This window comes from Leopardus geoffroyi, chromosome C1, assembly GCF_018350155.1.
Source record: "Leopardus geoffroyi isolate Oge1 chromosome C1, O.geoffroyi_Oge1_pat1.0, whole genome shotgun sequence".
Lineage (NCBI taxonomy): Eukaryota > Metazoa > Chordata > Mammalia > Carnivora > Felidae > Leopardus > Leopardus geoffroyi.
The window spans coordinates 34,358,367-34,377,381 of NC_059328.1; the positions used below are offsets into that span (position 1 = coordinate 34,358,367).

The following is a 19,015-nucleotide window of genomic DNA, read 5'->3' on the forward strand; positions in this document are numbered from 1 at the left end:
GGTCAAGGCCCGAGAGGACAGTAATGTCCATTGGGTTTGACAGTTAAGAGGTCAGTGGTGAACTTAGTGACCCTCTAGAGCAGAGTATGCGTTTGATTGTCTTCGTGTCTCCTGGGCTTTGCATAATTCCTGGCACTTAGTGTTTGTTGCGCTAGCTTTGGGCAGAAGCGAGACACCTCCTTCTCCAAGGTGAATACACGGGAAGAGGATGAGTCTGATTGCTGCTCCACTCTATGTGCTGAAGCAAGCTTATGGCAACTCTTTACCTGCATGCTTTTTTTGTGGCTATACAGGGAGGCCAGGTGAGCTCCTGCAGCCTGAACAGTTCTCGCTATTAATCTAGTGTTATTTTTATGTTTTACTCTAGTCTTTTTCTTTTCTTTTTCATGGCTGGGTACATGATACCTGTGTCTTTTTTTCATTCACTACTGTATCATAAGCACTTCCCCATGTCACTATAATTTTTTCATAAATTACATCTTCCCCCGCCCCCCCATAAATTACATCTTAAGTGGCTGCAAAATCTCTCACTTGGATGTGTATTTGAACATTCATTTGAGGACTGGTTTAATTTTTTTCTTTTGTAATAATTTGAAATAATTACAAACGTTGCAAAAATATTGCCGAGAATTCCCATATAGCGTTTAGCTCATTTATTGTGTCGTCTATCCGATTTCTCCATTGTAAGGTTACACTTTTCCCCTCTAATTATAAGAAGTATCTTATGGGCAGAAACTTGAAGACTGTAGAATACCCCATTTCTCAGAATTCTACCCATTAATTTTAGCATCCTTGGATGTTTCTTTTTTTTTTTTTTTTTTTTAATTTTTTTTTCAACGTTTATTTATTTTTTTGGGGACAGAGAGAGACAGAGCATGAACGGGGGAGGGGCAGAGAGAGAGGGAGACACAGAATCAGAAGCAGGCTCCAGGCTCTGAGCCATCAGCCCAAAGCCTGACCCAGAGCCTGACGCGGGGCTCGAACTCACGGACCGCGAGATCGTGACCTGGCTGAAGTCAGACGCTTAACCGACTGCGCCACCCAGGCGCCCCTCCTTGGATGTTTCTTAGCTGAATTATTGCTGAAATGGTTACCAAATGGTGACTTTCTTTTTTTTTAATTTAATTTATTTTTAAAATTTACTTTCAAGTTAGTTAGCATATGGTGCAACCGTGATTTCAGGAGTAGATTCTGTAATGCCCCTTACCCATTTAGCCCATTCCCGCTCCCACAACCCCTCCAGTGACTCTCTGTTTGTTCTCCATGTTTAAGAGTCTCTTCTGTTTTATCACCCACCCTGTTTTTATATGATTTTTGCCTCTCTTCCCTTATGTTCATCTGTTTTGTCTCTTAAAGTCCTCGTATGAGTGAAGTCATATGATATTTGTCTTTCTCTGACTAATTTCACTTAGCATAGTTCCATCCATGTAGTTGCAAATGGCAAGATTTCATTCTTTTTGATTGCCGAGTAATACTCCATTGTGTGTGTGTGTGTGTGTGTGTGTGTGTGTGTGTGTGTGTGTGTACCACATCTTCTTTATGCATTCATCCATCGATGGACATTTGGGCTCTTTCCATACTATGGCTGTTGTTGATAGTGCCGCTATAACAAATGGTGACTTTCTAATTACGTTATTCCTTCTACATTCATTAGTTGGTATTTTGATCTAAGGGAGCACTTTCTCCTCTCCTCATTTATTAGGCTCTTGTTTAATGGGTTATGATCCTTTATTATTGATCTGAACTGCTCCAGAGCTGACCATTAGGAGCCCCACAAGCTGGCTTCATTTTACGTTCGATACGGCCTCACTCCTTGGGCCTTTACCTGCTCCGAGGCACCGCAAAGGATCCAGGCTTATCTTGTTTGTGCCTTCTTTGCCTCAGCCCTGCAGTCAGCCATGCTTCCAGGGATCCCTGGTTCCTGTCAGGGAAGAATGGTATTTAGAAACCAAGGTCTAGCTGCTAGACGTGCTCTTTGTAATTGGGACATGACTGCTGCCAGGCTCTTTCCAGTGACCAGAGCTAGGGAATATATGCATGTATCACACAAAGGCACACACACTGCCCACGTCTATATTTGTTTTTATAGTTCATATCTTTATATATCAAAAACCATCCATTTACACCAAACCTTTTAATTTCAGTACAACCCCCAACATTTTTTCTAGTTTTTCCCTTTTCCTGTTTGCAATTCCCTTCCCCACCATGGAGAAATCTGGCTCCTGTTAGCTAGTGTCAGTGTACTTACTTACTTATTTGGTTAATCCCAGCATTGCCTGTTGCCACACCCCGAGACCCCCTCACGATGGCTGGATGCCCCACACCTCTCTTCACTCCAGTCCACGCCTACCCTGATTGGCACCTGAAGCTTAATGGCTTTTAGATTAAATTATTCAGAAAGACAGACAGGGAGGGAGCTCATTCCTTTTCATGGCTGCATAATCCTCCATTTTAGTGGATATACCATAGTTTATTCAGTTCCGACCAAAGGACTTACTCTCTTATGTTACAAATAGTGCTGCGGTAAATAGCCATGTGCGTGAATTGTGAATTTTTGTCAGTGTGTCTTTGGATAGTTTCTTAAATGTGAGATTACTGGGGTAAAGGGCAAAGCATGTAATTTCGTTAGACGTGGCCCCATCCTTCCCACCACCACACAGTGTGTGAGGACCGGTTTCCCCCAACACCCTCAAGCTTTTGTCCTAGCTGTGAGTTTGAAATTTTGTCTCTCAGAATTTTGAGGTGCTGTTATTTTTCCGTCTTGGAGGTTTTGGTGTATTTTAAGCGCTTATTTTATTTGTTTCTTTGTATGTCATCCACTTTAGGAAACCAGTTTCCTCTTTGGGTGTTTGGGTGTTTGTTCTAAATCTTCATTTGAAGATTCTTTTCCTTAATGGAAGAGGAGGTAGAAGTGAAATAGGTGATTAGTTCAGCCTTCCCGCTGTCATATTTGCTGAACAGACAGGTAAATCTGTTGACTGACTGATGGCCCTGTGTCTGCTGGAGCCTCAGGTTTGAAGACTGTATGTATGTTCAGGCATCACATCTGCATTCAGGACAGAAAGCAGGGGAAGGTACGGCCGCCTTCTGAAAGGCAAGGCTTGTTTTGTTTTGTTTTTAATTGTTTTTTAACGTTTATGTTAGAGAGAGAGAGACAGAGACAGAGTGCGAGCGGGGCAGGAGCAGAGAGAGAGGGAGACACAGAATCCAAAGCAGGCTCCGGGCTCTGAGCTGTCAGCACAGAGCCCAACGCGGGGCTCGAACCCACAGACCGTGAGATCATGACCTGAGCTGAAGTCAGACACTCAACCAACTGGGCCACCCAAGCACCCCTTTGTACATTTGTTATTTGCATAAATATAAAAATTAAAATTAAACATAAATATACAAATAAACAGATTGTGAAAAGAAAACAACCCTCCAAACCCACTTTTCAGTTTGGTGCCTATTCTTGTAAGTATGTGCTTAACACGTAACCTTAATTTTCAATATCAGTGTCGTCCTTGTTTGTTACCACCAGCAATGGGCCATACATATATATTACGACTCTACAACTAGATTTTTTTCCACTTAGCAGTATATACTAGACGTTTTGCCTATGTGAAGACATACAGCTGTGCCTCATTCTGTGTAATGGGTACATCGTATACTATACATGTCATTCTCTTGCCCTCATCAATCCATCACCCACCTTGTATCCTCTGGGCTGGTGACTGACATCTAAGAACAGCATCATCTGGGCTTTTTTGCCCTCTGGCTTGGAATCAGCTGATAAAAGACATGGACAGGGATCAGAGGGTGAGTGGTGGGAGAAGTCAGAGCATTTCTTATCCCCTCCCACCCCTTACTGGGGCTCCAGGAGCCGCTGTGCCCTTGGTAGTGATCTTCCTGATGGCTGGCCTCTCTTTTCCAATGATACCCTTTGTCTCCTGCTCTTTCACCTTGAGGGCAAGAGTAGCTTCCTACTGTTGATAGTCCCTAGATGCTTCACCACCCGTGGTTGGTTCCTTTCACTCTACTCACACAGCTCTAAAAAATCCTGTCATTAATTTCCTTCGGTTCATTCTCTGCATGTGCCATCTGTTTCCTGCCAAGACCCCAGCTGATATAGATGTCATTGTGTAGATGCACCATAATTTATTTGTTTGGTTCCCTGTTGATGGACATTTGAATTTTTTTTCTAGTATTTTGTTCTTATAATGAGTGTTGCTAATGAACATTTATGTACCTATTTTGTAAAGTATTTGTTGGAATGTTCCTTTAGGAAGAAGTCACAGAAATAGAAATGCTGGGCCAGGGTGCACGAATGTTGTAAATTTCAGTAGCCACTTACTTCCCCATTGCTTCTGAAAGAGTCTGCCATTTTACATTTCTACAGTGTGGTGTTTGGTTTTTTTAATGTTAAATTATAGAGGTAATACTTGTGGCTTACAACAAATAAACTTAACTTAGAAATATATAAAGAAAAAAGTACTTCCTAACATTGCATCCTATTTCCTGGAGGTAACACCATCAACAGTTAGCTATGTATCCTATCATGTTTTTTTTTTCTTTATAAGATTTATATCCTTATCATAGAATAAATTCATATATAGATAAAGTAAAATCATTTATACATGTATGTATGTGTGTATATCTCTATTTATCTATCTCTACTAAGGAAGCTCATTTGTAGACTCTGTTCTATTCATCTGTTTGTCTTTTCCTGTGCCAGTACTTATCTATCTTAAGAATTACAGCTTTGAGTTGTTTTTTTTTTTTTAATTTTATTTGAATTTTTATTTTATTTATTTTTAGTTTTTTGAGTTGTTTTGATATCTGGTAAGGCAAATCCTCATCTCATTATTTTTCATGAAAAAAATTTCTTGGCTCTTCTTGGGCATGAAGTCTTTGGATTAACTTTAGATTTAAGTTAAAACAAACAAACAAACATGGATCTTGGCCGGAGTCAGACCGAATTTATAGAGAACTGACATATTTCCAATATCGAAACTTCTCACTTAGGAGCCTGGTGTGTTTTCTTTATTTATTCAGATCTTTTATGCCCTTTGGTGAAAATCTTGCCCATTTCCTCCTAAGTTTATTTTTAGATATATTATAGGTTTTGTTGCCGTCATGAATGGAATTCTTCCTCTTACATCTTCTCATCAGTTATTGCTGGTATAGTTTTTAAGAAGATTTTTGTGGGGTGCCTGGCTGGCTCAGTTGAATTAGCACGCGACTCTTAATCTCAGGGTTGTGAGTTCGAGCCCCATGTGGAGTGTAGAGATTACTTAAATTAAAACTTTAAAAAAAAAAAAAAGCTGTTGAGTTTTGTAAACTAATCTTATCACCTACTTATTTGTTCTGATGATTTTTTCAGTTGATTCTCTTGGCTTTTCTTTTCTTTTTTTTTTTTTTTTAATTTTTTTTTTTTTTCAACGTTTATTTATTTTTGGTACAGAGAGAGACAGAGCATGAACGGGGGAGGGGCAGAGAGAGAGGGAGACACAGAATCGGAAACAGGCTCCAGGCTCTGAGCCATCAGCCCAGAGCCCGACGCGGGGCTCGAACTCACGGACCGCGAGACCGTGACCTGGCTGAAGTCGGACGCTTAACCGACTGCGCCACCCAGGCGCCCCCCTCTTGGCTTTTCTAGGTGGACAGTTATATAATCTGTAGTTGATAACTTTTTAATCACTTTATGTATAGTGTTTATACATAATTTCTTTCTCATATGTTATTTCTGGCCAAGATATCTTAGTGGGGTAGGGGGTGGTGATCCTAGGAAGTCTTCCCGGCTGATGTTACATTTAAGGTGAGCATCAGAGAATGCTGATCATCAGAGAATGTTCCAGGCAGGCCTTGAGGAAAGAAACAAGGCTGCGTTCAGTGAGTTGGAAGAAGAAAGGCAAAGGACACAGACAAGGCTGGGAAGTGCAAGAGATGGGTTGGAGAGTAAATAGGGGTACAGTCAGAAACTGCTAAACTCTAAGGAGCAATTCCTTTATTCTAAAGGAATTGAGAATTTAATGAAAGATGTGTTAGGCAGAATGGCCCCCCAAAGATGTCCACGTCTGAATCCCTGGTATCCATAAATATGTTCCCTCATGTGGCAGAAGGGACTTCGCAAATGCAATTAAGACTACAGACCTTGGGGAGCCTGGGTGGCTCAGTCAGTTAAGCATCCGACTTCAGCTCAGGTCATGATCTCACGGTTCGTGAGTTTGAGCCCCACGTCGGGCTCTGCGCTGACAGCCCAGAGCCTCAAGCCTGCTTTGGATTCTGTGGCTCCCTCTCTCTCTATTCCTCCCCTGCTCATGCTCTATCTCTCTCTTTCTCTCTCAAAAATAAAGAAACATTAAAAAAAATTTTTTTTAAAGACTACAGACCTTAAAACAGGGAGATTATCCTGGATTCTTCAAGTGGACCCGACCTAATCATATGAGCCTGAGAAGCAAAGAAGTTTCTCTGGCTGGGCACAGAAGCAAGATGTAGTAGAAGGGGAAGTTGGAGAGATTCAGAATGAGAGGGACCTAACCCAGCGTGGCTGAAGGGGGCTGCATGGAGCAGAGACTGATATCCGGCCAGGAGATGGGGACATCAGCCTTACAGCTGCTAGGAACTGTGTTCAGCCCATAGCTGGAATGAGCTCGGAAGCAGATCTGTCTTCGGTGTCTGTAGAAAGGAACACAGCCCTACCGACCGACTTCTTGGTTTTGGCCCTGTGACACCCTGTGCAGAGGACCCTGTTGAGACACAGTGTACCAGGACGTTGGGCACCCGGAGCTCTGAGACAACACATTTGTGTTGCTTGGAGCTGCTGGGTTTGTGGTACTTTGTTACACGTCGGTGGAATGCTAACTCAGCAGGGTTGAAGCAGGAGAGTGGCGTCAGAATAACGGACCAGTCCTACCTCCATGTGAGAATGGATCCGGGAGAGCGCACTTCGGAGGCGGGGCACTCGGTGGTGTGGACTAGGGTAGTGATGGGGGGAAGGGGCATGACTCGAGACTTATGTGGGAGGTTGGAATCGCCACAATTTGGTCATTGATTGGATGCTGGGAAGGAGGGAGAGGAGGAACGCAGGGACAATTGCTGAGTTCTGGCTTTGGATGCTGAGTGACTGGTGGAGCTGTGTCTCAAGGCCAGGACGGGCAGCTTGGAGGATTGCTAGGTCAGGAACTCAGTGGTAACTCCAGGTGGTTCTTCGTTTGGAAATTCTCCTGTAAATACTTATTTTAAGATAGAGTATATCAACAAGATGATTGCTTTATCCTTTAAGACCTGAATTATTTTTTTGATTTTTTTTTTTTTTTTTTTTCCTTTTAGGTCATGTAGGAAATTGTAAACCATGTGAAGATGGGACTCTTGGTATTTGTGCGCAATCTGCTGCTAGCCCTCTGCCTTTTTCTGGTACTGGGATTTTTGTATTACTCTGCGTGGAAGCTGCATTTACTCCAGTGGGAGGATCCCAGTAAGTATGGTCACCCCAGCCTGCCCCCAGGGAACGTGGGGTGTTCGCTGGGCTGCAGTGCCCTCACACCCTTCGGAGACAGGCAGTGAGAGGAGACCGCACGCTCCTGGGACTCATGCTCAGAAATTGCCTCCCATTTTTGTGGCTGTAGGTTGAGATCTTTGATGTTTTTCAAAAACTGCATGCCATGGCATATCCTCTTATGATCTCCGTAAAAACATGCTATTCTGCAATAAAAGCCCAAACTCTTCCAGTACTTCTGGTTCCTGAATGCCGTGCTTTTTAATTACTAAAGTGCATTGCCTCTCCCATTTGTATTCGTTGCCTCGGGGCTCCGTATCACAGCTGGTTTTCTTCTGTCCTGAAAACGTTCACCTTTACCTTTTCTTTGAATTTGCAGTTTTCAATTTAATACTGTCTTTGTTTTTATGTTCCCTGAAGAAATTTTGTCTGCCTAGTTATTTTGTCCTTGCTGGCACTGAACTTGTACCTGAACAGAATAATGGCTCCCCTCCCCGCACCCTCCCCAGTACCTCCTAATCCCTTTCTCTGGCTTGTACTCCTGGCCTCCTGTGTTACACAGTGTTTGCCACATAGTTCTCTGTACCCCTCTGAGTTGGTTTCGACTCATGCAGTATGGCCTATGCTGTGGTGTTTTGAGGCTTGTGGTCAAAGGGCTCGCATTGGGCGTCACCAGCAGGTGCACATTCTCTTCTTGGATGTTGCCCGAAGTCTCACACAGTGACCATATGTAGTTTTCCTTTTGGTTCTGTTTGTCTGATGGCTGGCTGAGCTTGGTGCAGGAAACACTGGGTAGTCTGGTCCTGATTCCTGGTGAATGTGACTTCCCTAAAATAGTTTTGTTTTTACAAACATTGACTGGCTACCAGTGTAGAATTCACTCGAGAGTCGAGTCAGTCTCTGGGTCTGAGGTTAAAATGAGTGGGAAGAGGCAAGTGGCATTGGCCTACTATTATTGTATTGAGACCTTGATAGCGGAACCATTCCTATGAAGTAATTCATTTATTTCTTACATGGCCCAAACTCCTGAAGCAGTTTCAAGCCAACTAAAAAAAAATTTTTTTTAATGTTTATTTAGTTTTGAGAGAGAGAGAGCAACAGAGTGTGAGCAGGGGAGGGGCAGAGAGAGAGGAAGACAGAATCTGAAGCAGGCTCCAGGCTCCTAGCTGTCAGCACAGAGCCTGATGCAGGGCCCGAATTTGTGAACCGTAAGATCATGACCTAAGCCGAAGAGGACACCCAACCGACTGAGCCACCCAGGCGCCCCTCAAGCCAATTTTTAAAATGTAGTGTTTGGTACCTCTTAACTTCTTGTTTTACGTGGAATGTTTCAGTGCCTCTTAAACGCTTAGCTTATAATTTTCACTAATTACTTTGTCTTTCCAGAGTTTATTTAAATTTCTCTGTCCCAACTTATTTTTTAAAATAAGAAGACTACCCAGAATCAAGTGTTTGCATCAGTGCAGTGCAAAATTCTGTAGTCAAAGTCATTCTCTATATCCATCATGGATAGATTTCATCTGTATCCATAAAATAGAAATATGTTCAAGGAATGGTGGTCTCCTTTTCTGTTGAGAACTGTTGACCTATAGACAACATAACTAAGAATTAGATAATATTTTCCTAGAGAAGTTGAGAAGGACATTAACTTTATGGAAGACCTATCATATGCCAGGTGTTAGGCTACACAACTTATTAATTATATTAAATTATATGAAGGTAAATTAAATTGAAATAAATTTACTTCTCACTGTAACCATGTGGAGATGCTGTTATCCCTGTTTTCCAGCTGAGCAAACAAGGACTTAATTAAATGTTACACAGCTAATTATTAGAACCGGAACTGAATCCTGGTTTGTCTTTAAAACCCATGTTCCTTATTTTATTGAAAAGTATAATAAATACTAAGACTAAGGATAGGATTGAATTCTGTATTCTCATTGGTAAAAAGAGAGGAGAGGGACTCAGAGAAGAAATAGCAGAGAGTGTCAGGACGGAGGCGGAGAAGAAAGAAGGAAGGGAAGTAAGGGGAAGGGAAAGAAAGGAAGTTCTCCAAACGAGCGAGCAGTTTATTGGCTTGGAGGTGGCACGGTGCTGTGTGTTCACGAGCCAGCGCTGTAGGCTTCAGTAGTTTATTAATAGCTGTCTGCTTTCCTTGGAGTGAATTATCAGCTGACTAACCACTATTTGCATCTTTTTGTTCTTCTGACACTCAGGCCTTTTAGATACTTGACTTTGAATAGGTCGTTTTAGACCGTCTTACTGTAGCATATTGTTTTCTGTACTGTAACATCAGAGAGCAGGGTAATATGACCAACTCTGATGGCTGACCAAGGCGGAGAAGTGTCTTTTACTCGATAAACAAAAGTCAGTTTATTGAGCCTCCTCTAGGAGATGGCCATTGTATAGTGAAATTTACTGCTGCTGCTAATAATAATAAAATGAAAATAGTAATTTATTGAGTGTCTATGTGCTGTGATGGGAACTTTGTATTCATAATGTATTTGAACTTCATAGTTTATTAAGATTTTTTTTTTGTGGGGGGCTCCTGGCTGGCTGGGTCGGTTAAGTGTCTGACTCTCAATTTTGGCTCAGGTCACGATCTCATGGTTTGTGAGATTGAGCCCTATGTCGAGTCTGCTCTCTCCCTCTCTCTGCTCCTTCCCTGGTTGCATGCTCTCTCTCTCAAAATAAATAAACATTAAAAAATTTTTTAAATTAAATTTATTATTATTATTTTTTTAATGTTTATTTTTGAGAGAAAATGAGCAGGGGAGGGGCAGAGAGACAGGGGGACAGAGGATCCGAAGAAGGCTCTGTGCTGACAGCAGACAGCCTGATGCAGGGCTCCAGTTTGTGAACCATCAGATCGTGACCTGAGCCAAAGTCGGACACTTAACCGACTCAGCCACCCAGGCACACTGATTTCTTTTGTTTAGAGACAGGGAGAGAGCATGAGCGGGGGAGAGGGGCTGAGAGAGAGAGAGAGAGAGAGAGAGATGGAGAGACAGAGGCAGAGAGAGAGAGAGAGAGAGAGAGAGAATCTTAAGCAGGCTCCATGCTCAGTGTGGTGCCTGATGTGGGGCTCAGTCCTGTGACCTGAGCCAAAATCAAGAGTCAGACGCTCAACTGACTGAGCCACCCAAGTACCCCTGATCCTCATAGTTTAGATTGATTATTATTATCCTCTCTTACAGATGCAGGAGCTGAGGCTTCAAAGAGGCTCAATAAGAGTTTGTATGTCTTTCATCTGGGGGGTATTTCCAAGTTTGAACAATAAATGTCTTTAGCATTATTTTTCCTTAATTTTTACACTTTTTTATGACTTACCAAGGTTATCTATTGGAATTCCTTCATGGTGGTGGGGGGAGTCTAGAGATTTTTATTATTAAATTATGCATTCAGTAAGCAGTATATTCCTATTTTGGCCCATGTACTATTCTGTGTAAAGTGGATGTAAGATGAACATAGACATTTATGGTCTCAGCCTATTGACACAATAACAGCTCTATTTTTAAAAACTAGTTTATTTATTTTTGAGAGAGAGCACGCAAGCAGGGGAGGGGCGGAGAGAGAGGGAGACAGAGAATCTGAAGCAGGCTCTACGCCGACAGCAGTGAGCCCAATGCAGGCCTTGAACCCATGAACTGTGAGATGACTTGAGCTGAAGTCGGACGCTCAACTGACTGAGCCACCCAGGTGCCCCTTATATGTTGTGTTCTAAAAGAGATGTGTGTATGAAATGCCATGTTAGGGCATAGAATCCCTTCTAGACAGAAAATCTTATGATTTCATCAGTCCCAAGACATTGTGGCAGGGTGCACACTGCTTTGTTTTGAGCAGCTTAGAGCCGTGTGTGGCCAAGGCTTGGTCAACTTGCCAGGACCTGGGTCAAGTGCTTAACCTGAAAGGCTTTAAGTATAAGATTGGTCTCATTATCAACTTGTTTTTAAAAGTTCTGTAGCTTGCAGTTTTTGGTTTCTCATGTTAAGGAGCTTGGAAGTTACCACTCTGTCCTCACAACACCTAAAAACCTGAGCAGACAGAAAAACCAGTAATTCTTTTTGGATCCATAAGAGAGGGGAGGACACAGGGCAGACTGCTGCCTCTGAGATTGGAGAGACAGGTGAATACAGGGAGTGGCATGCAAAAACTGTCACAGGAAGCAGTGCCAGAATAGGAAAACCTGAATTATAATAGATGAATTGCTGGAGGCTCTGGACAAGTCCGAGAATCAAAACCTCTAGGAGTAGCCAGTCACAGGGGCCCCCACAGTATTGTGAGATTTACTTCCAGGGGCTCAGCCAGATTCTCACAGGAGATATTGGGGAAAGATCTTCCCATGCATCTGGCACATGAGAAGAAAGGAACCGTTTTGAAATATGCCAGGACAGTTTTTTCTTCTTAACAAGACCTGCCCTCAAGGGAAACTAGTTAACCAGAGCCCAGCCTGTTGGAGTAGTATCAGAGCCTAACTGACCTGGGGAAAGGGAAGTATCCAACTCCAGTCATCTCTAGCCTTCCACGTGGGAGAAAGGAAATATCCAGTTCCATCCTTGAGGGCAAAGAATTCCCCACGGAAGGGATACAGATGGGAAATGACGAAAAGACATCACATATCATCAGGGATATACAAACTAAAACAACGTTGAGGTACCACTATGTACCTATTAGAATGGTCAAAGTCCCAGAACACTGACAACATCAAATGCTGGCGAGGATGTGGAGCAACAGGAACCCTCATTCATTGCTGGTGGGAACGCAAGATGGTACAGACACTTTGGAAGACAGTTTGGCAGTTTCTTATAATACTAAACACATTCTTACTCTGTGATCTAGCAGTCACATTCCTTGGTATTTACCCAAAGGAGTTGGTTGTTTTTTTGTCCACAAAAAACCCTGCACACAGATGTTTATAGCAGCTATATTCATCATAATGGCCAAAAGTTGGAAGCAACCAAGATGTCCTTTAATAGTTGAATGGAGAAACTGGGGTAGATCCAGACAATGGAATATTGTCAATCGCTAAACATAAGTGAACTATCAAGTCATGAATAGACATGGGGGAGCCTTAAATGCATATTTCTAAGTGAAGGAAGCCAATCTGAAAATGCTACACACTGTATGATTGCAACTATATGACATTCTGGAAAAGGCAAAACTATGGCGATAATAAAAAGATTAGTGGTTGCCAAGGTTGGAAGTGGGGAGAGGTAGGTATAAGCAGGGCATAGAGGATTTTTAGGATGGTGAATCTATAAGATATCATTATGATGAATATGTTTTTGTACTTTTGTCCAAACACAGAGGCTGTGCAACACCAGGCATAAACCCTTATGTAAACTATGGACTTTAGGTAATTATGATGTATCAGGATAGGTTCATCAGTTTTAAAAGTGTACCATTCTGGTGAGGGATATTGATAATGGGGGAGGATATACATGTGTGGGGGCAGGAGGTATAATAGGAAATATTTGTACTTTCCCTTGAATTTGCTGTGAACCTAACTGCTCTAAAAAAAATACTCTTAGTAAAGTACTGTACAATTATCATATTTTATGTATGTGTGTGCATGTTTATACACACATGTAAGATGATAAAAATATATATGTACATATGTTTAACTTAATGAACAAATGAACACAGTCTTGGAGTGAGTTAGATGTACTTCAGTTTCTTCATCTCCAAAATGGAGACAAAATACTGACATTTCTCTTGGCTCTGATGCTTTATTCAGGTCAGGTCTTATAGGAGAGTTGGGTTGTTGCCTCTTATCGGTAGACCTGATTCCCGTTCTCCCTTTCATGGAAATTTTACATATTTTATTATTTTAATTTTTATCTATATGTATTTCATAAGTTAAAGTGGATATTTTGGAGGAGTAGGATTAATTTCTTATGGGACCTTTAAAAATTCATATTACCGTATTTATCAATATTGCAATTCCCTCTGTGTTCTTGCCTATATTTTACAAAAGATCATAACGGGAGAGATCATAAAATATGCATTATTGATCTGATTACTATGGAGAATACCATCTGGCAAGTAAGTTGGAGTTTGGATCTGATGTTGGGAGAAGGGTAGATTAAGTTTAGCTTAATAGACATAGGAAATTATGTTCACTCTTAGTTTTCCATCTTAAAAACGAAATGGAGGCTGGTATTTCTAGCCTGTGGCTTAGGGTAACACTCTGCTTCTTATGATAATGGCATAACTGGTATCAAGCTAGTCGTCTCTCTATAAATAGTTACAGAGCTGGACAGTATAAATGAAGCAACTCTTGCCAAGCAGTGGACAGGAGGCAGTATAAAATTTCAGTGCCTAAGAAAAGGAAAACTTATGAGGTGAGCTCTGCAGTTCTCTTTGTGGGGGCAATTTCCCAGCTCTGCCCAGAGAGCTGGAATCTCAACAGACCATAGTGCCTCCACTTGGCTGAGGAAGCAGAGATCAGGGTGTAGGGCAGCTGAAGTGGTTGGAGTCCGTGAGACAGGTCATCACTGAGTAGGGAATTTTTGAGAGACACAAGCTGGGCCAGGGGAGGAATTCCTAGGAGTCGGTAGCTGTGGACTGGGCTATGTATGTGCAGGGCAAAACCATCTGAATTTACGTAGGTAACAGCTGTACAGGACAGGAGTAGAGGTCAAGCAGTCTGTGGGTGGCTGAAGAGTCAGGGACTTTAAAGTTGCAGCCCTACCAGAGTGGAGAAATCTCCTTAGAACTTTACTACCCCTGGCATCCAGATGCCAGAAAGTTCATGCCTTAAGAATAAAGATCTCACTCCAGAGTAAGACTCACCCTAACAAGACCTAAAACCAAGCCCCAACCAAGGCTGGGTCCTGTCAAGTTAGAGAAGAGTCAAAAATACCATGGACTCTCCTCAGATCCACACTAAACATAGCGTCGAATCCTGCCTCCACAAATTCAAGGTGGTCAGGCAGTAATTGAACTGCCTGATAAAATAGAAATCGGCACTCTTCAGAGGAAGATAGCAGTATTCATAGTTTCTGCATGCAACATCCAGAGTGGTCAGTGTTCAATAAAAAGTTAGTAGACATACAAACAGACAGGAAGGAAATAGTGACCCATATTAAAGAAAAAACAAAGCCTGTAGATGAGAGAACTCACATAGCAAAATAGCTATTACAAATAATTTATTTTATTTTATTAAACATTTCTTCTTTGTTTATTTTTGAGAGAGAGAGAGAGAGCACAAGCAGGGGAGACACAGAGAGAGAGGGAGACACAGAATCTGAAACAGGCTCTAAGCTCTGAGCTGCCAGCACAGAGCCCGACATAGGGCTCAAACTCACAAGCTGTGAGATCATGACCTGAGCCGAAGTTGGACACTCAACCGACTGAGCCACCCCGTTGCCCCTATTTTATTTTTTTAAATAAATGCTGTTCTTTTTTTTTTTTTTAAGCTTATTTATTTTGAGAGAGTGTGAATGCATGTGGGGGAGGGGCAGAGAGTGTGAGCAAGATAGAGAGTATTCTAAGCAGGCTCTGTACCATCAGTGCAGAACCCAATGTGGGGCTTGAACCCACAAACTGCAAGATCATGACCTGAGCCAAAGTCTGGCACTTAACTGACTGAGCCACCCAACTGCTCCTATTACAAATAATTTAAAGGATTAAAGAAAAATACAGTGAACAATAAGTAGTCTCAGCAGAGAAATCAAAACTATAAAAAAACCAAAAACAAATTCTAGTACTAAAAAGTATAGGAACAGAAAGTGAAGATTTCACTTCACAGTAAGTTGAAAATAACAGAAGTCAGTGAAGTTGAAGGGAGTGCAATAGAAATTTTCCAGTCTGAAGCACAGAAAAAAAAAAAATATTGAGGAAAAATGAACTAAGCCTCAGGGACCTGTGGGACAGTATAAAATTGTCTAATATATATGAGTGTTAGACAGAAAAAAATGTTAAGAAATAACGGCTGAAAGCTTCCTAAATTTGGTGAAAAACATTGACTTACAGATCTAAGAAGTTCAGCAAACTCTAAAAAGGATAAATATTGGGAAAGTTTAGGCATATGATAGTTAAATATTGGGAAAGTTTAGGCATATGAAAGTTTAGGCATATGAAATCTAAAGTGAAAATCTTGAAGACAAAGAAAAAGAAACATTCTCTATGGGGGTAGGAAATCACACTGACCTTTCACCAGAACCAGTAGAGTTCACACAATGAAAGATCTTCAAAGTGCTGAAAGAGAAATACCAAACACCTGTCATCCCAGAATCCTTTATCTGTTGGAAATATCCTTCAAAAATGAGGATGAAATGAAGACATTTTTTCAGATAACAGTTAAGAGAGTTTGTTGCTAGCAAAGATGCATTACAGAAAAAACACTAAAGAATGTCCTTCAGTCAACAGGACGTGAGAGCAGATGGACATTTGGATCAATAGGGAAAAGCGAAGGTTGCTGGAAATGGTAAATAATGGGCAAATATAAAAGACTCATTCCTTTTTTTTCTCATCATTTGCTTAAAAGACAACTAATTGCTTAAAGCAAAAATAATAACCCTGTAGAATGAGGCTTAGAATATGTGTAGAGGTAAGATATGACAAAACTTGCACAAGACATGGGGAGAGGGGAGATAAGTGGAACCTTACCTGTTGTAAAGTTATTACATTTGTGAAAAGAAGAAGTGGGAAGTAGGAATGTTGTGTATAAAGTGAGGAAAGAGTAAAGTAAGAGGTAGGAAATGTCAGACATGAAGAGGTATTATATTGGCTCTAAATAGACTCTGATAAGTTAAGGAGGTGTATTCTTTAGCAGAACTCCTTGGTAGAACAACTACTAGGAAAAAAAATAACACAAAGAGGCATATTTATCTGAGAGGCCAATGAAGAAATAAAAAGCACTAAAAAATAGTTAACCGCCCCCAAAAGCAGGAAAACAGCAATATAAGAGCAAAAAAACAGTAGAGAAAAATGGAAAACAAATTTAAGACAGTTGACTTAAGCCTGACTGTGTTAACAATTACATTTCAATGGGAATGGATTAAAACTCCAGCTAAAGGCAGAAATTGTCAGAATGGTTAACAAAGCAGGATGTATGTCCTGATAGGAGACCTTTATTTTAAATACTTTTTTTAATGTTTATTTATTTTTGACACACACACACACACACACACACAGAGTGTGAGCCAGGAGGGGCAGAGAGAGAGGGAGACACAATCAGAAGCAGGCTCCAGGCTCTGAGCTGTCAGCACAGAGACCTATGCGGGGCTCGAACCCATGAATCGCGAGATCATGACCTGAGCCGGTCAGATGCTTAACCAACCAAGCCACCCAGGCATCCCTAAGAGACCTGTATTTTAAATTTAAAAACAGGTTCAAAGAAAAAACAGGGTCAAAGATATGGAAAATACATCTTTTTTTTTTTTTTGGAAAATATATCTTATATAAATAATAAGCATAGGAAAGTTGGCATAACAATATTAATTTCAGCTCATTATACCTTATGACAAAAAATATGACAAGAGATTACAGAGGGTCATTACATAATGATAAAAGGAGCAGTTTGTCAAGAAGACATACGTAAATATGTATGTACCTAATAATCAGAGAGTGTTAAACTTCATTAAGCAAAAACTGATTAAAACTAAAAGGGAGAAAGGGACAAATCCACAATAATGTTCAAATATATTAATACCCCTCTCTCAGTAATTAATAAAACAAGTCAAAAATCTGTAAGGATATAGAAGATCTAAGCAACTCTATGAACTACCTTTTCCTAATTGACATTTATAGAACATTTTACCCAATGGCAGAATACACATTCGTTCTAAGTGTACAGAGAATGTTCATTGAGATTTTTGTGCTATTGAGGACATGATAGATGAAGTTAATATGTAGATAATATACTGGGAGAAGAAAATTTCAGTATTTGTCAACGATACTGGAATTAAAATTAAAAAAATAAAATTTGCTAGGTTTGATATTTAGAATATATAAGGAATTCCTGCAAAGGAAGAAGAAAAAGGCAGCAATCCCAGTAGAAAATGGGCAAAGAATTAGAACATGGAGTTTACAGAATAAGAAACCCATAAGGTTAACCATAGGAATAGATATTCAAACTCATGAGCTATAACAAATATTAAAATTAAAACAAGATATCTCCTTATACCTTAGACTGACAGAAAAATGTTAGAAAGCTGGATAATCCAAGTGTTGGCAGGAATGTGAGAATATAGTAACCTGTATTCTTTGCCAGTGGGAAGCAGACTGGTAAAGCCATTCTGGAACACATTCTTGTAATAACTAACTGAAATATACATACATCCTTTAGCTCAGCAAATCTGCCATATATATATACATATATATATATATATATATATACACACACATATATATGTGTATGAATGAATATATATGTGTATATATATGTATATATATGTGTATATATATATGTATATACATATACATATACATATATATATATATTCATTCATTCATTCCATGGCACTTACCAGAGACATACATTATTTGTGTGCTCAGAGAGTTGGAGGATGAATGTATTTCCATCCTAGGGGTGGGGGTGAGTAGGCAAAAAGTAGAGTATTTATATCATGAAATGATTTGCAGCTGTTAGAAGTAACAGATCCAGTATACACAAAACAACATGGATGGAACTTTAAACACATAATTTAAGTCAAAAGTGAAGCAGAATAACACAATGCCACTTTTGTAAATTAAAAGAACAGGAATACAAAGATTTCTTAGGAAACAAAAAACATGAGCCATAAAATTAAAAAGCGATAAATTAACTTGACCCAAACTAAAAATGTTTGTCCTCTGCAGCCAATTAAGCTGACTGTGCTCTTTCCCCGTGGGGCCCACTGTGCAGTGGCTGTGAACAGCAGCCTCCTTGGTAGTGTATGCAGCCTGTTGGTTGTACGGGTTGCCCTATGGGACCTTGGAGACAGTTTTCTTCTGGTGGACATTGAGGTTTGGCCTCATGCTTTCTCCAGTCTAGGCTCCAGACAGGTATGCGGGGTGCCTTTGGAAAGCCCCAGGGCACAGTGGCCAGGGTCCACATTGGCCAAGTCATCATGTCCATCCATACCAAGTTGCAGAACAAGGAGCATGTGATTGAGGCCCTACCTAGGGCCAAGTTCAAGTTCCCTGGCCGCCAGAAGATCCACATTTCCAAGAAGTGGGGCTTTACTAAGTTTAATGCGGACGAATTTAAAGACATGGTGGCTGAAAAGCGGCTCATCCCAGACGGCTGTGGGGTCAAATACATCCCTGATCGCAGACCCTTGGACAAATGGAGGGCTCTGCACTCATGAGAACCTCAGCACTGCCCTTCCCCATTCATGCCCACCAATAAATCCTGCTTCCTGTCAAAAAAAAAAAAAAAAAATGTTTGTCCTTTAAAAAACACAACTAAGAAAATGAAAAGACAAGCCATAGAATGGGGAAGAATATTGAGTACTTGTATATATAACATTCAGTTAAAAATATTTAGTACATGCATATGTTTGTATCTAAAATATATAAAAAATTCTTATAATTTAATAATAAGAGGGT

General features: G+C 40.7%; 1 protein-coding gene, 1 long non-coding RNA gene and 1 other non-coding gene across 6 annotated transcripts in view; 2 read left to right on the forward strand and 1 right to left on the reverse strand.

The window, feature by feature from the left end:
• Nucleotides 1–18,914, reverse strand: part of LOC123597751 — a 29,348-nt gene extending 10,434 nt beyond the window's left edge. The window contains exons 1-2 of the long non-coding RNA XR_006712245.1: nucleotides 18,727–18,914; nucleotides 15,082–15,086 (exon numbers count right to left, since the gene is read on the reverse strand). This is a non-coding gene — a long non-coding RNA (uncharacterized LOC123597751). The remainder of the gene's footprint in view (nucleotides 1–15,081; nucleotides 15,087–18,726) is intronic.
• The window catches only part of ST3GAL3 (ST3 beta-galactoside alpha-2,3-sialyltransferase 3), a 191,545-nt gene that overhangs the window by 17,511 nt on the left and 155,019 nt on the right, over nucleotides 1–19,015 (forward strand). For all 4 annotated transcript variants that reach the window (XM_045477020.1, XM_045477018.1, XM_045477021.1 and 1 more), the window contains exon 2: nucleotides 7,312–7,456. In XM_045477020.1, coding sequence (XP_045332976.1) covers nucleotides 7,342–7,456 — 115 coding nt within the window. In that variant the 5' untranslated portion in view covers nucleotides 7,312–7,341. The remainder of the gene's footprint in view (nucleotides 1–7,311; nucleotides 7,457–19,015) is intronic.
• LOC123600225 lies at nucleotides 18,278–18,410 on the forward strand. The gene has a single exon (XR_006713584.1). It is a non-coding gene; the product is annotated as a small nucleolar RNA SNORA70 (small nucleolar RNA).